We start from the raw sequence: 17,124 nt of genomic DNA, 5'->3' as shown, positions 1-17,124 counted from the left end.
AAACATCTCTGCAGAGCTACTCAAAGTTTGATGGGTAACAAAAGGTCAAGACACTCGTTCTATCAGGGACTCTAAAGTTTTACAAGCTGATATTTTTCATAATGTGACTGTGAGTGTGTATGATGATGGTTTTGTGATTGTGATGTGAAGGACCCAGATTATTGTGTTTATGTTTTATCTGCTCTCAGGTTTGTCTTGCAGAAGAGATGAGATTCCCTGAATAAATAAAAACTAACCGTCACAAAAATTTGTCTGAAAAAACGCTGTGAATGTTTGCTTCTGTGTAGCCTAAAATAAACATTTTCAAAAACTGTAACTGTTGTAGAATTGAGTCTGACAAGCTGAGCCTGAGATGTACAAAAAATTGCCAAAGTACAGAGGATTAACCTTTTTGATTCAGGTAACATGACCTTTCTTCTGGCGTTACCTTTAGGTCAACCTTTACATTTGCCTGACTTATGTTGAACATCAAAGTTGTCTCTACCTTTAACCATCACCCAGAAATGTTGTTTCCTGGTATTTAATAAGCATTATAGCTTCATCACGGGGCTGCTAGTTTGACTGTATTGTGTTCAGTATAATCGCCTTGAATCTGATACTCGCTGCCACGTTAGACGGTGTAGAAGAGACGAAAAACGACGGCAGATGAGAACAGGCTGAAGTCACGTTGGAGAGAAACACTAAATCACGATCACTGTGTAAATTGTTTTTACCGCTTGTTAGACATCCTGTTTTGTAAGCTAAGACTCAGCCTGCGGCTTTAGTTCAGCCTTCTTTTACAATAAGCCAGTTAGCTCGTGGCTACATTCTACATTTCCATTTTTAGCTCTGAAAAGTTGGGGCTAACCCCACCGCCAAACAAGCCTTTAGCCTACTTTAGACTGTACCGCAGTGAAGTGATAGCCACGGACTACAAGACCCTCAGGCTTTGGATTAATATAGAATGTCCCAGAATGCTTTTAGCTCTGGGCTATGTGTAATAGATACAAATATAGAAAAAAAAACAGATGGTAAACCACATTTTGAAACATCAATTTTGAATTTGTTATGTCAACATTTCCTTGAGTCTACATATCTGTGTGTTAGCACAATGTAAATGGTAAGTATGAATACCTTTTGAGATGCTATAAATGACAAAGAGACACTAGTAGAAGAATTAGACTCAACTGTAGCCTCAGAGCACACAGATGGCTTCTCCGAGTGTGTGTGTGTGTATACGGGAAATCATGAAATATACTTTGCATCGTGTGTGATGAACAGAAAGTGTATTTTTGGTTTGTAATGCAGATGATGCTTTTTTTTTTTAAGAGCACACATCTGCAGCTAAGATGACCTAAAGACCTCAGTTTCTGTCTCTGTCTGTTATGTTCACATCTGGGATTAAAACAACAAAGATACAGTGATGAATACCCAAAAAAAAACCCACTGGCTACATGGCTACATCAAAGTACAAAACAGCAAGTAATAGAGAGCTGAACAGCAGAGCTCACTAAAGCTGCCCAGCTGTTAATAATTACTGACTTTCCAAAATGTCAAAAATAGAAATCAACACCTGTTTGCTGGGATTCTGCAAAAAAAACCCATCTGTCTCTAAGTCTCTACCAGCTCCAGAGGTGCTAACACAGTTCTGCACATATTGATCGTGGGAAAAAAAAGCAATTAGATCGATAAGTCCAGTATGTAAGATATGTCAGACCATCATTAGAGCTTCATATTTAACAGGCTGTAATCTGTAATAAATGTAAACTGCCTGGATCAGAGTATGAGGGAAGAGCTTCTTTGCAGAAATAAATCCCTCTCAGCGATCGATTAATGATCACTTTATTTCGCTGTTTTGAGTGAAGACAGTGAAGAAGAAGCTTTTGAGAAGTTCTGTCCTGAGCGAGCTGCTGGTACAAGAAGCCTGTTATGAAGAACTTCTGACAAATCTGCCGGCTGCTCGTTGATTACAACTTCATTCATCACCAGCTACTCACAAAAACAAAGACAGAAACAGCAGTAGAAGAAGTACTCAGTAGTGACACCACATAGAGAAAATGCTCTATTTCAAGAGCTGCGTTCAACATTTTACTCAGTAAAGATAAAAAGTAAAAATCACATATCAAATGTAAAAATACTCAAAATGAAGAGGAGTAGAGTTTTTTTCCTTGTCAGACAACGATAGAATTTTTCATTTTCAGATTTTTTGTAGGTATTATGTGCTGTTCTCCGGACAAGTTAGTATGAATTGTATTTGGTAATTGTATTTTATAAGGTTTATAGGATAAGTTCAAGCAGCAAGTACCACTGTTGTGTAGGTGTCTTTCAAACATACTGCGGTTTTCAAAACGGGGAAACAATGGAGCTCGCGCCCGACATCTTGAGCGTACACCTTTTTTCGACTCTAAAACCAGCAACAACAACAGGCCAGATAATTTCCTGGAAATGTTCAAAATAAAAGCATTTATGTTTAACCGCAAACCAGGCATTCATAGTGTATTCTCCATATAAACACTGAATAATTACCATTTCCAGGTTTATCCTGATGTGTACATTTTACTGTAAATGCTATAACTGTAAATAAATGTAAATACTGTAAATACTGCATTCTGTATTTTACATATAACTTAAACTAAACATGAATTGCCTATCTTCATCACTCAAATAAAAACAATTCACAACAACCACAGTTAAAGTGCATCTGACGGCTGCTGGACTCCCGTTCAAAAGCACCAACTTCTCTCAAGAAATACTGAGTCAATCATTTTTTTCAATGTGTCTCAATCTCTAAATTCAGAAGGAGAAAACTCCTGAACAAACAGAAAATATTATTTTCTTCCTGTCTGCTTGCTTTTTTAAAAAATAGGCCCTCAACAGCCACTTTATTCACATTATACTAAGGTGAGACGACACTCAGCCTCACACACTCTCATGCTTAAGGAATCTGCTTCAATGCACAGAAAGAACTGTTACTTGAGTGTGTGTACACACATACACAGACACACACACACCCTCTATGCCCTCTCGCCTTTATTGTCGGTCACATGAATAATCCATTAGAAGGCTGGTAAAAGCCTCCCAGTCTGCAGGCTTTAGCCTTGAAGTCTGTCCCTCCCAGCGCACAAGCTGTCCCAAAAACCCAGCGCAGCATGTGAAGCCTCAGCAGACGCCTTTAACGGGCCCTCCTCATCAAAAAAACAGTTTACGAGCCTCGTTTACTTGTTTATTCAGGTTTCTGAAACTCGGCGGAACGAGGATGAATACCACAATAAGATAAAACGCGATGAGTCAAGTGCAGCCAGATCCTTGTGATGTGGATTCAGATCAGTTTGTGCGGTCTGCAGTCACTCTGCGCTGGCACCGCAGGTCGGCTTTTGGCAGTGAAACGAGATCAGAATCAGTTAACTTGCCAAGAGGAAAACTGTTCAGGGGTTTAATCAGAGTGACAGTGAAGCAGGCGTTTACTGACGATTAAGGAATTTTTAATATTACTTTGATTACACTTTTAAAATTGAACTAAGAAACTGGAATAGCTCAATATAAACACAAAATAAATGATCATAAACAGCAATATAAAGGTGAGGAAGATGAGCAGTGGCATGGTCCTACATTAGGTGAATTCTCAGTGCACGTTAACCATGTACAGACTTTTAATACCGACCCAACTACAAGGCGTTCTCCGCAAGTTTGGGCTAATGGGCTCCTGTAGCCAGGTGCATGCTGGGATGCGGATGAGCAAAAATCAACAGTTTCTAGCAGCAAACCGGAGAGTAAAATCCAGATCCGACGTGGACCAGCGCAATGAAAGAACATAACTAATAAGTGGAGAGAAGAGAACATTCTCACTTGTAATGATGCATTTTGGTTCACTTGGATTTTTTTCTCTGTGTGAAAAGAAACCGAACAAAGATGGAAACACAACAAGTTCACCAAACTACAGGTCTGAAAACACTCAGATTCACTCTGACTCAACCAGACAGTCATCTAATCATCATCTTCCCAGTAGGGATGTGCAGAGGGCCCAGTATTTGTATTTGTATCTGTAATTGTTAAGGCTGTAAAATTTTTTGTTATTATTCGAATAAAAGTGGAAAGAGGTTTAAAAACCCTGTGTTGGTTTTTATTACGCATTTAGTTTTAGAAAATTAAAGTGTTACAATAAGCGTTCATGAAGTGTTCCCTTGGGAGCACTTCATTTGTGTCAGTAGTTCAGCTTTATCTCTGGGGAACACCCCCAAATCCGGGAGTGATGTCCAAATTAGGAAATGTGCGTCATGTAGCAGGTGGATGTGACTCCCCTCATTGAGACCTACTGATAGACGTCACAGCGGAGCAGAGGAGAGACACTGAGATAGTGATGTAACTGACCTGTGCGCTGATATTTGACATGTTTTTTTTTTTCTTCCCGAAAACAAATAATTTTTAAAATATTTGTATGAAACAAATATTTGTAAAAAACCCACTATTTGTGCTTTGCTGAATAACGTATTTGTATTCGGGCACACCCCTACTTCCCAGATACAGGGGTCCAAATCTATGAAATTACTATTCTCATTGGGTTACAGTTTCCTTTAGAGCTTCTCTAAAGGCTCAAGACTCTCTCTAATTTTAGCTTGATAATCCTATTTTTCATATAATCTAATTAGAGGTAATCAAAAAGCCCATCTTTGCACATCATTTTTTAGTTGTTTGTGTGTATTTGTTTGATTTTAGCCTGTGCAAATAAATAAATTCATACAAGAGTTGATGACTAAAAAGCTCGAGAGCTGCAGGTAATTCTCTGAGGAATCATCTGCAACTATTTTGATAATCGAATCAAATCATTTTTTTAAAGAAAAATACCAAATATTTGCTGGTTGCAACTTCTCAAATATGAGTATATGAAGCTTTTTGTTGTCATACATGATAGTAAACTCTAAAATACAATAAAATATCTTTGGATTTTAGACTCTTGATAAGACATTAGAAGATCTTTGTTTCTAAGAAATTATAAAAAAATATTTTCTGACATTTTATGACACAAATTACATTAATTGTATACACTGTTAATATAAAAAATATGAATTAGTGGTGCATTAAGGTAGATGCACAGTGCAGTTGAATATCTAAATGTGCAGTTATATGCACAGTCTGTAAACTCTGTGTGGTCTGCTGCTGTGACGCTGAAAACTCTAATTACTTCCATTGCACCAAAAATCACAGACAGATTCCTGCATATTTACTAAACTTGGTGAATAAAGTGATTCTGACTGTGATGAATAGTCATTTGCATCTTCCCCCAGCGATGAGTAGGAAAGTTTCCCTAACAAAGAGAACGCTGCAGACGACATGAGATTCGGGGATAACAAGCCATGCCGATGCCCTCAAGCAACAACCAGCTGAGAAACAGCAGAACTGCATTTTTTTTTTCCCACACAGGTAATATATCTCTTTCAGACAGGTGAAGAGGCGTTTAACAGCCATGGGGAAGTCATTAAAAGAAGACTCACACTTACGGAGCACTTACATAATAAGACCTCTAGTGACTGGAGGTTTACACTGTGAAAACCATAAATGTGCTGCATTCTCTCTATTTACTTCTTCCGCAGCAAAATCTGTCATAAACACTAATATGATGCATCAAAAGTGTCGACCCAATGTCCGTTTAAAAGTCCTTATACTGCAGGAATTCTTTCACTTCTTTTTCTTTTGACTTGAAGCTTCAGTAAGCAAGATTTTAAAGGTAAAGTGAAGGTAACGGCTGTGTGTGACAAACAGGGACACAGCAGAGACATCCTGGTCCTAATCAAGCCTCCGTTTTCCTGATGCAGCTCTTAAAGGATGGATTATTTATATAAGAGACTGAGAGCGAGAGATACAGACTATATAACACTGAGAGTTGTAATAGTAGCATGCTGTTTATTCTGATCTTTTGTTAGTTTAGAAAGAACTTTATTAGTTGACTGACGCGTTTCGGCTTGTGGCCTTCATCAGGGTCATCATAAAACACATTACAAACACCATTTAAATAAAGTAAGAGGGGTATGAAAAAAGGTAAAGAAACAACCAAACAACCAATCATGTACATCCAGACACATATAAGCCAATGGGACATCTACAAAGATGGGTTGGATATATGGTCATGTGACTTCAGGCCAATTGTTATCCAAGAAGGGACATGAGTGACGCCATATTTGGTCCATTAACTAGAAAGGTGCAACTAGGGGGTGGTACTTGGGTTTTTTGTTAATCCAAAAATGTGCCTATTAAATATGACATACATTAGAAACACTTTGATGAGGATAATAACAATAATAATAATAATAGTAGTAATAGTAAAGATAAAAGGCTTAAAGTGCTGTGTATAGAAGGAGCAGAAAGATGCATAATGCAACAATATAAATTGATTAAAAAGTAATAAAAAGTCTTTTGTTAGTTTACATTTAATATTACTCAATGGCTGTAATGTCAATTTTGCTGAATCAAATTTATCTGAAGAACTACATCACTTTTTTTGTTAATGGTCTCTCTATTTCAGGCTGTAATAAAAAACTTCAAATAGCCAATAACCTCAAGGAGTTAAGCATCTATAAATATCACCAAACATTTATTATCTGGGTTTGCTTCCCAGCCTTTTTGCATCGTATTCTTTTAGAGTCGGCTGTGAATCAATCAGCAGTATCAAGCTGCTGGCTGAATGTCTAGACCAGACTGGTGTGAATGACTTAAACAACCATTTGTCCGTGCTATTCCATTTATGAGTGTAATTGAAAAGAAAAAAAACAGACGGAAACAAGTTTGCATGTACTGTAACCACAATCTACAGCAGTTACACAAGTAAACAAACCTCGCACAGATACAAATTGCATTAAACGCATCAGAGAATAAAACTAGAACAGTCTCATCAATATGTGCATAATTTATAAATGCACAGAAGCTTTTGGTCGTTTTTCTCTTTGTGCTCAAACAAAGAAAAGCTGAGCTGGTGTTAAATTTACAATACATGTAGTATATAATAGGTTTTTTAGAGTATATGTCAGTTTGCACTTTTATTAATTTATTCATTTAAAAAAATCCAGTCAAAGACAAAACAGTACCAGCTGTACATTTCATGGTCTCGCTGTTAAGAGGATGACCAGGAATGCATCAGTAATCTAAAAACTGTAAGTTAGAAGTTTCTGATCTTGAAAACTCCTGAAAAACACCAACAAAACACTTTAAACACACACTTTAAACCTGACGGCTGAAGTTTCAGGTGTTATGAGAGGAAAGGCTTCTTTATTTTGGAAGTGCCTGTACTTTAAGTGAAAAGGAAAAAGTTCTTGAGCAAAACCTTTCAACTACTATCTGCTAAATGATTTTAACACCTAAAAAATGCCAAATACACACTTACGTAAACCCTGCTGAGGCTTGAGGTTGAAGAGAATCTGGTTTTAAAACTAAATGCATGTGACAGTTACCAGAGTTCACAGTTTATCTCAATTATTCTCTACTGACTGTACTTACTGAGCTGAGTTTTCCGATGCAATGTATGAGTATAATATTCATTTCACAATCAGTTTCACTTCCAAATAAGGACGATAGTTAATTAAATTGGCTTGTTTAAAACCTCTCTTGTTGTCCAGTTCATCCAAAGGTTGTTGGATGGGGTTGAGGTCAGGAACTGGGAAAGGCATTTCTTTATGGACCTGACACAAGCTGTTGATACAGAGTTGGATGCACACTACTGTCTAAAAAACAATGTTTTCCATCTGGTCTTGCCTCAGGATTCAGATTTTCCCTTAGAAAACCCCAAACTTAAAACCCACTCTGTATATTTCCACCCATCAGTTGATTCAAACCCTCTTCAAAACTTCTTGCTAAAATAACTGAAGTACAACTGAGGCTTACAAATCAATAAAAGCATTGCAGCAAAAGAGTGTAATTAGTAGGGATGTGCAGAGGGCCCAGTATTTGTATCTGTATTTGTTGAGGCAGCAAAATTATTTGTATTTGTACTCGAATAAAAGTGGAAAGAGGCTTAAAAATCCTGTTTTTGTTTTTATTACGCTATAATTTTACATTAAATTAAAGATGAAAATTAAGAATGTCCAAATTAAGAAATGTGCGTCATGTAGCAGGTGGATGTGACTCCCCTCATTGAGACCTGCTGATAGACGTACCAGCGGAGCAGAGATAGCGACTATAACTTAAAAATATTTGTATGAAACAAATATTCGTAAAAAAAAAAAAAAAAAAAAAAAAAAACCCACTTATTTGTGCTTTGCCGAATAACGTTTTTGTATTCGGGCACACCCCTAGTAATTTGGGACTTAAAAACAGAAGTATTGCAATAGCTAAAACAGATAAAACAGATAAAATCTTCATAACTATTTTTTCACTAGCACATAAAAATATTTTTTACAGCAGAACATGTATACAGGTTTAATACAAAGAAAAGGCCAATACATTACCTGCAGTGCTGAAAATGGAAAAAAAAAAGAACATTTTTCCTTCTTCTTCTTTCTCTTCAGTGTCAATAAATACGAGTTGAATATATTGTGTCAGGTTTGTTCAGCCTGTTGTAGAGCAAAAACCGCTACCGTCAGTGAACGAGCAAGGTGAGGGTCATATGGCCCACAAAGCAAGCATCAATATGTGACTTGTGCTTTAAAATTGCTACTAAGTAGGAAGCAGAGAGAGTACTTGTAACCTACTCTGAAACCCAGCAATGTGGAACCACTGGTCTAAAATATAATTGAATGCTGTAGAATTAAGATTTTCTTTAGTTGACACTAAGAGGTCCAGACAAAACCATGAAAAACAGACCCAGACCAAAAGTACACAATAGTACTATAATGCAGTTTGCCACAGAAAAGGGAAAACATGTGAAGCGAGAAGAAAATAAAGAGATAGAATTAGAGTCAGAGAGGGACACGGAGAGAAAGGGGATTATAAGGAGAATGAGCTGTAGAGAGAAAGGAAAGTGCTGAGGGAGGCAGATTGGAAGGCAGCCATTATCGCGTGAGTGACAGGGCGAGTTAAGGCTGACACACATTCCGGTCTCGTCAGAGTCCCACAGGCCACGTCTGAGCTCCCGCTAGAAGTTGTTTATCTTCATCGTGGCGGCGTTCGAGCAGCTGTCACGCATCCCGGGAACAAAAGAGCTAACTGAGGAGAGGAGGAGGAGGAGAAAGAGCTCTGCCCACAACGCTATTTCTGTTTTTGTTGTGTTTACATGAGGGAACCTCGGGGTCAGATTCCTGCTTCACACAGCAAAAAAAAAGTGTCCATCTTCATAATTAACTTAAGAGAAAGTATTAGCCAATGTTGTAAGATTATTCCACATGTTCCCAGTGCAGCTACGCTCCGTTTAAATGCGTCTTCGTGAATCAAGGCTGATTGTTTTGGAGAAGGTGGAGTTGCCGACCTCATAATGGAAGGAGATTGTTTTTTAAAACAAGAGCAATTATCTCATCATGATGGTAATTTTACTTTTTAATTCATTTTAAAGCTTCACTTAGTAGATTTTTATGTAAACTGCTGCAGTGTAATCAACCCAAATGACACACTTGGGAGACTATGAAAATGAGCATCCTGTCCTGTCTAATTGAGATGTACAGTATTCTTCTCCAGAATAAATCTTTTAACCGACACCTAACGTCCATCTTCAGTGAGTAAACAAGCAAGCAAACCAAATTAAAATCGTTCCATCAGTACAGTATGCAAAACGTATCAGAACAAAAGCCGCGGTTACAGTTAAATACTGAATTAAAATACAAATTCAAAGTCAAAGTGGTGAAGAGATAGTAGCAAAATGTGTGGAAATAAAATTACTGTTTTATACATGCTGCATAAGTACATTTATATGCATGTGTACAATCACACACAGACCTGGAAAAAGGCACAGGTAGATAAAAACCACTCATACGGCCATCAATAAATTATAATCTCTAAACTATGAACTCAAGATGAACACAAACAAACACAGATAATGAAAACTGCCGCTGAGAGCGAAGAAGCCGCCTGCGAGGACGTCAGTAAGAACCGGCAAAAGGCCGCAGGACATAATGAGGTTACTGGTATTTTATGTATAATTTATTGTGTTCAAGGCTCCCTGAGAAAAAGACCTACTGAGCTGAGAGAATATGAATTATGAAAAACAAACTTAAGGACAAGTAAACAACAACAGACGAAGACGGAGAAAAGCAGAAGAGATAACGTGTGAAGGAAGGGAAGAGGATGTGCAGGAACTCCAGGTTCTGTATTTGTATCTTGGATGTTTGAGCTTGTACTTTTACACACTACTGCTCTCATAAAAAGGTAAATATTCAGCAAAAGTCCTTACAAAAATGAGAGAATTTTGCTTCTAGTCACCTGCTTCGACCTCTCAAATATCTGAGTTTCCTCCTAAATTTCCCAGTAGACATCCCAGTCTAATAAAGTCCCGTTCATTTCCTCACATAGAAAATGTAAGATGACTGACAGCTGGTGCACCTCAAGGCTCAGACGGACATGAAACTCTCCTGGTTGAATCATCAGCAGGATGAACAGCAACATATGGCTCTTTGATAAAGAAAAAAGTCAATAGTGCAAGCCTGAATATGGTACCAGTCAAAAGTTCCCGTTCTCTTGAATAAGAAAGTGTGTCCAAACTTTTCTCTGGTACTGTACATAAAAACTGAAGGAGAGAAGTCAACTACAACTCCCAAGGTGCATTTCAGTAAGAAACATTCAATCACTGAGATACAGAGAGCAGAACTCAGAACCTTGTTGAAAATCCCACTGACTATAGTAGAAGGCTGTTGTTGTCCCCTCTGATATTGCTGACTTATCAATATTTATGTAAAACCATGGGTGAATCAGTGAGTCCAGTAAGTTCAGGCATGTCTGTAATAACAGCAGGATAGAGAGGACTGAAAGGTGTAAATGTTTTTACACAGCAGGACTGCAAAGATTACTATCCTTAGCCCTGGGCTGAGAGTTGACCCGGGGATAACTTCACCCCTTCTCACACACACATTGCTAACTCAGGGTTATTCTAACCGCAGGGCCATACAATTCACACTGCACTTCTACTAGCCCTGGGTTAAATGTCTGTTGGAGCACGCGACTAATGTTTACAATCTAGAATGATGCGTGACTACTCTTTAACAGCAAGCAACAACGTTAGAATTTCGCCATTGGCTAGAGCTTTATGTGAGAGCAGTGTTAGAGAAAGGAAAGACTGAAAAGAGAGAGACGTTGCTGTTTTTGTGCCTAACGGGTGTCTAGCGAAGTACCACCACCTAACCCACGGATTCGGTCACTACCAAAAAGTGACTGGTGGTGGCGCTACGTTGTCAAAACATTTAGGGATACGGAATGGATCAAAGGCTTTAAGATGTCAAAAACGACATTTGGTTTTCTCGTCGATAATCTACAGCCATACGTAGAGAAGAAAGACACAAGTCTTCGCCAGGCAGTCGAGGTTGACCGCAGAGTTGCCCTAACTGTAACTCTGAGTACAGAACCAGCTGTTTGGTGCGGGCGTGTCCACTGTCTGCGACATTGTACACCAGGTACATTTAAATTTTTGTCATTTAGAAGACACTCTTGTTCAGAGCAGCTTTACAGAAGTTGAGTGCATCTAATGAAGTAGCATGAAGACGCTGTACAACTGGACACAACCAATCCACACATGAACATACATCATTAATAAAACTTTGCTGAGGTAAACTACTGTAGAATATATCCTTGATCATTCAGTGCTTAAGTACTTCAAGTCATGATTAATGGGACTGCGACATTACAAAATAATCACATACATTATCATTAATTACAGTGTTATTTGAGAGTGGCCTCCATCAATGGACTCCCTTCGTACAATCGAGTCTTGACATCTGACGTCTCTGACATTTTCAATAAAGGTTTGTGAGGCCATTGTCCAGGTCTTGGACAGGAACCTGGATCTGGATTCTACAAGGTGAAGCAGCTCCAGAGGTGGTCTGAGGACGTGAAGCAAGGTGGGGCTTCTCACAGCGCTTTGGTGCTGTTGATGGGAGCCACATGCCTATATTGGCACGAAAGACCTATCCCAGTGACTTTTACAGCAGGAAGGGGTTCCATTCAGTGGTCCCCCCAATGTCTAGTTGATCACCAGTATCACTTTATGAATGTGGACTTCAAATACCCAGGATGCCCATGTGTTTGGGAAGTCTTGTATCTACAAATGATACAGGAAGTCAGGAAGGCTATGCCCCTCAAACCCACATGGGACGAACCACTACGCCCGTGGTCATATTCGGCAACAGTGCCTACCCTCTGCTTCCCTGGTCGATGAAGCCTTTCAGTGATAGCAGGCGACTCACAAGAGAGAAGACAGTTTACAATTATAATCTCAGCCGGGCACAGATGGTGTTGGAGAACGCCTTCGGGAGACTAAAGGGGAGGTGGAGGATACTAATGAAGAGGAATGACGCCAACTTGGAGAAGCTTGAAAACTTTGTCATCACCTGCTGTTCGCTCCACAACTTGTGTGAGTCATCGGGAAAGCCCTTCAATGATGAACTGCCACTGAGAGAGGATCGAATCCAGGATCCAGATCCCAATTGAGGATGACTCACTAGTGCCTTTGTGCAGCATTTTGCAGCTGCCAGACAGGCTGTAGCTTATACACACACACACACACACACACACACACACAAAACAATTGATTTCTCTGCCTTGAATGAGTGATAAGTTGTTGAAATCTAATATTTGTATTGAAAAAAAACCCAACAAAAAGACACCTGTTTGAGAATTACTCCATATGAAAATACCAACTCAACATCATGGTCAGAGGTCACGTTCAATTCAATTTTAATAGGGTAATATGCAACAGTGACAATGCACTTCACAAAACAAAAGCATACCACGACTTTAAAAGAATAAAACACTCAAATGTTGTAGATAAATTGTTCCGAGAGAGTAAACTTGAAATATTAGGGGCTGATTTTTGATACAAGAAGTGTTGAGATTAAGCAGGAACTGATTGGCGATAAATTAATGAAGAGGAACCTGACAGGATTTACAAAGCTGCATATGTTTTAGCACCAGTATGCAATATGCTGCCAGATCAACATCTGTCCCTGCGTGCTGAAGAGCTGCATCTCACGCTCCCTTTCCTCCTATCACCGTCTCTCTCCTCTCTTCTCTCACTCGCCGCCTCCGTCTGCTGCATGAACTCCCTCTTTGAAGCTTACTGATGTTCAGTGAAGGTTTTGCACCATGACCTTTAAAAGCTCCAGCACTGCCTCTTTCTTTCTAGTCCTCCTCTAAGTCAGCTGTAGATGTCTATAAGTGGCTATTTTTTCGGTGAATTGAGACCGAAATGTCCATGATGTTTCAGGTTTTACTGAAATGAAATCATAAATGTTGCTTATGTGGTCAAAGTTGGCATTTTTGGCACTTTTTGGGGTTATACATGCTTCTAAAAAGTCATTGTTACTCTAATTTAAACATAGTAATGATACAATCTTGATGTCAGTTTAACCCTTACAGTGCACTGTAAAATATAGCTGCTATTTCAATTTTCTATATTCACAGAAATACATAAATTACTATTAATAAAAATACAAATTTGAATATCTGAAAACTACCCTTTTTAATTGAGCTCATTTTTAATAGCTGGCTGGCTCATTTAGTCTAAAATAACAATGCTGGATCTTTATTATAGCCTATGTATCTATTGTTATACTACAGTGTCAATGATGAGTTTATGTCAGTCCAACCAGAGCTTCTTCATTTAAATTTCAATGCAAATTTAATGTTTATTCGCATCCTGAAGACGTAGTGCATTTTCTTTTTCTCAATGCATTCTGGATAAAATTTAAGTGACTCAAGACATTCTCTCTTTCTTTATAGTCACATTAAGAAAAATACTATTTAAATTAATTTAATTTAGACAATTAAAGAATAATACATGTTAAGTAGCCTCTATATGTAGGCCTACCAATTCCTTCCTTAGTCTGTACTGTGTATCAATTAATTGTGGCGAATTTAGGAAAAATCTGATATGTCATGGACTTTTCTGACACAGTTCAACATCAAAGCTAAGTAATTCATTAAAAGGGTAGACTCATCTGTGTGTGTGTGTGTGTGTGTGTGTGTGTGTGTGTGACTGTTGTTTGAGAACAAAGACAGCCTACCCGAGTGTTTTGATCTGACTCCTCTCCTGCTGCTGATGTTGATGAAGCATTTTCATTCACAGCATCCATCCTCCTTCCTCCTCCACAATTGACTCATCTCCATCCTGCTCTCCTCACAGCTCCTCATTAGCCATGGACGAGGAGTCTTGCCTTGCTGAGTCATACCCACCTGAAGGCTCAACACTTGGCCCAGAGTCCACAATATCGAAGAGAGGACAAGTGATCCTCGCTGCCCCAGAGGATGCATTATTGTCCTTGACCTCTTTGTATTCCTTTTTACATTTTTTGAGCTTTTGTTTTTAGTTGCTCAAGCGTCCTGTTGAAAACTGCCTCGGCTAGCTTCGCTGAGTAATGTTGGAAAACCTTTCTGTGGCAGCATGTTCCATCTAGTTTGTCTTGAACTGACTTTTCCAACCACAAACTCAGGAACAACACTCACCAATTCGATCTTTTTGAATCTTTTCCAGACATGTTATTGTTGTTTTAGGTTAGCTAGCTTGCAAGGTACTTTTAACATCTGAATTTTGTCGGTTTTGGTTAGTAGTAGTTACAACGTAAACATAAAGCATGTGCGTACTGTAATGACGTGACGAAGAAGTTGTGTGATTGGACAACAAAAACGTGACGCAAAGTCCATTGTTTACTTTAGCCCCATTTCACACTGACACCGTTTAGCCCCATGTTTAGTCGACTTTCAGGGGATAACCCTGCAAACTCAGGGCTAACAGGGCTAGCAAGCCGTAGGCTAAAGTTGGGATTAGCCAATTTTGGAGTATGCCAGGATTGTGCCAGTGTGAAAGTTTTCTCAGCCTGGAGCTAACAGCTCTTTTAGCCTGGAGCTAAGAAGGTTCTAGTAGTGCTTTTAGCCCTGGGCTAAGTGCAGTGTGAAATGCGCTTTGGTGAATTTTATGAATAAAGATGAAACCAAGTTACAATGAGATGGGGACCCGCGCTGCTGAACTGGTAAATTCTCATGGTTTCTTGTATGCTCACAAAATACAGTAGTTTAAAATCACAAAGTTTTCAACCTCTTAAAGCAAGTGCTGTAGTGGAGCTAATTTGTCCCTAAATATGGAAAATAAACTCCAGGAACACTTCACTTTTTTCATTAAGACAGATTGAATAAATGCTGAATGAGAGATTGCACTGATGTACAGAAGCTAGTGGAACAGAGGCTACCCCGAATGACGTCATGACTTCAGCTCACTACTATGTTGCTATGTTCTCTACTAAATATAGTCCTGCTCTGGTTCCAAATCACCAGTTTCACCTCAAACTTTGACACAGAAACATGAGTAAAATTGAAATGCCTTGTCCTATTGAGAAAACCAAGGAAAAGAAGCACAGACTGGTAGCTTACAAGTTAGCAAACTGGACCAGCTAGCTGGCAAACATTAATGCAGACAACCAGCCAGGCCTCTAACTGTCAAAAACATTACACACTAGATCGGACAGGAATTTAAATATCTTCTTAATTTTAGTTTTATCAAACCCACCTCCCCCTTTTTGTTTGTCGGTTATAACTGTGATAAAGTTCTCTGAAGTGACCCCAAAAAGGAAAAATCTGAGAGAAGGAGAGAAAAAACAACTTTGCTTCAAAGAAGTTTTCATCCTTCTCATCCATAAAACACCTCACTGTGTTCTCTGTCAATCACCTGTTTATTTTAAGAAAGTCTTTTATATACAATATATATTTTCAGTAGGCTATTGACTGCCGTTCTAGGTAAATGTCCTCAACTTAAGCTAACTGTATGGTGGCTAACACGGACTCAATGTTGACTTAAAAAGATATGAGAGTTGCTGGATAAGTCAGTCATTACTGATTGGTTAAGAATAATAACTGAATAATGGAGTGATGACAAAATGATATTCAGCCTGAATACCAACCTGAATATAATCATGTGTGTAAACTTTTTGTAGTTCTGTGTATTAACATGTGTGTCCTACATAGACATTTGCCTTGTGTGTGTGTGTGTATATGTGTGTGTGTGTATATGTGTGTCCACAGAGGAGGATACCTTACCCGCTTGCGCAGGTTGCAGGTGAGGATGAGGTTGCGGGAGAAGGAGTTGGCGAAGGCGGTGTAAAACTCCAAAACCTTGAGCAAGGCTTCCCTCTTGATGACGTGGAGGTCGCAGTACGTTAGTGCTCGCACGTTGGCGCACGCATGCGCCAGGGTGGTTTCTTTCCAGAAGACGTCACCGAACACGTCACCTTTACCTGAGGAGCACAACACAAGTACACAAGTACCAGTCAGGGAAACAGGGTTGTAGTTTATGAGTTCATGTTTAAGTCCCCCACATACTTGTATTTCCCTATTTTATTTATTTACTTTTATATGACTTTTAAATGATATATTCTGTTAATTTATCCTAAAATGCTGTCTAAAAACCTGCCTGGGATAAAATATGGGTGTCAAAATAATTAATCTTTTATTCATTCTTTCTTTTTTGTCCAAAAAGTGGTCAAATTTGACTACATTGAGTACATAATTGCTGGACTCTTTCTATAAAATACCAACAATATGTCAAAATTTTTAACTGGAAATACAAAACAAAGACATGATATTAGTGTCTGTAATGGTAGATACAGGTTTTCAACAGGTATTTGTTATAAAATAAAGTCGGTCTTCAATCAAAATCATGCTAAAAATGCTTTAGAACATTCATTTCAGGTATAATTTAAGCTATGGTCAACTTTCAGGATAATTAAGTCCTTCCAATTCTCACTTTCACTGTGAGACACTATCACATGGCACTCCCTAAAGTCAAAACACAACTGTGCATCATTTGAAGACTGTGTGACGATCATCTGGAGCCTGGAGGTTGGAGTCGGATCCTCAGAGAGACTCGGCTCATCTGGATCGACTATATGAGCTCACGGGATTCAGCCGGTCTTCCTCTCTTCTATGGCTTTCACCCTTTTGGTTTTCTTTGTATTTGGTTTGTATTAAGTATATTTACTCCTGTGTGCTCTCTGCTCTTTGTCCTACTCTCAGCCTGAGTTTGACAACTGTGTC

The 17,124-nt window shown here is 38.7% G+C and overlaps 1 protein-coding gene and 1 long non-coding RNA gene across 2 annotated transcripts in view; both read right to left on the bottom strand.

Annotated features, from left to right (window-relative positions):
- The window catches only part of kcnh5b (potassium voltage-gated channel, subfamily H (eag-related), member 5b), a 185,805-nt gene that overhangs the window by 26,722 nt on the left and 141,959 nt on the right, over positions 1-17,124 (bottom strand). The window contains exon 12 of the mRNA XM_044375399.1: positions 16,129-16,325. Coding sequence (XP_044231334.1) covers positions 16,129-16,325 — 197 coding nt within the window. The remainder of the gene's footprint in view (positions 1-16,128; positions 16,326-17,124) is intronic.
- LOC122998481 lies at positions 13,272-14,990 on the bottom strand. The gene is made up of 2 exons (XR_006407432.1): positions 14,106-14,990; positions 13,272-13,312 (listed from the first exon to the last, which is right to left on the bottom strand). It is a non-coding gene; the product is annotated as an uncharacterized LOC122998481 (long non-coding RNA).

This window comes from Thunnus albacares, chromosome 15, assembly GCF_914725855.1.
Source record: "Thunnus albacares chromosome 15, fThuAlb1.1, whole genome shotgun sequence".
NCBI lineage: Eukaryota > Metazoa > Chordata > Actinopteri > Scombriformes > Scombridae > Thunnus > Thunnus albacares.
This window is presented reverse-complemented; position numbering and strand designations above follow the sequence as displayed.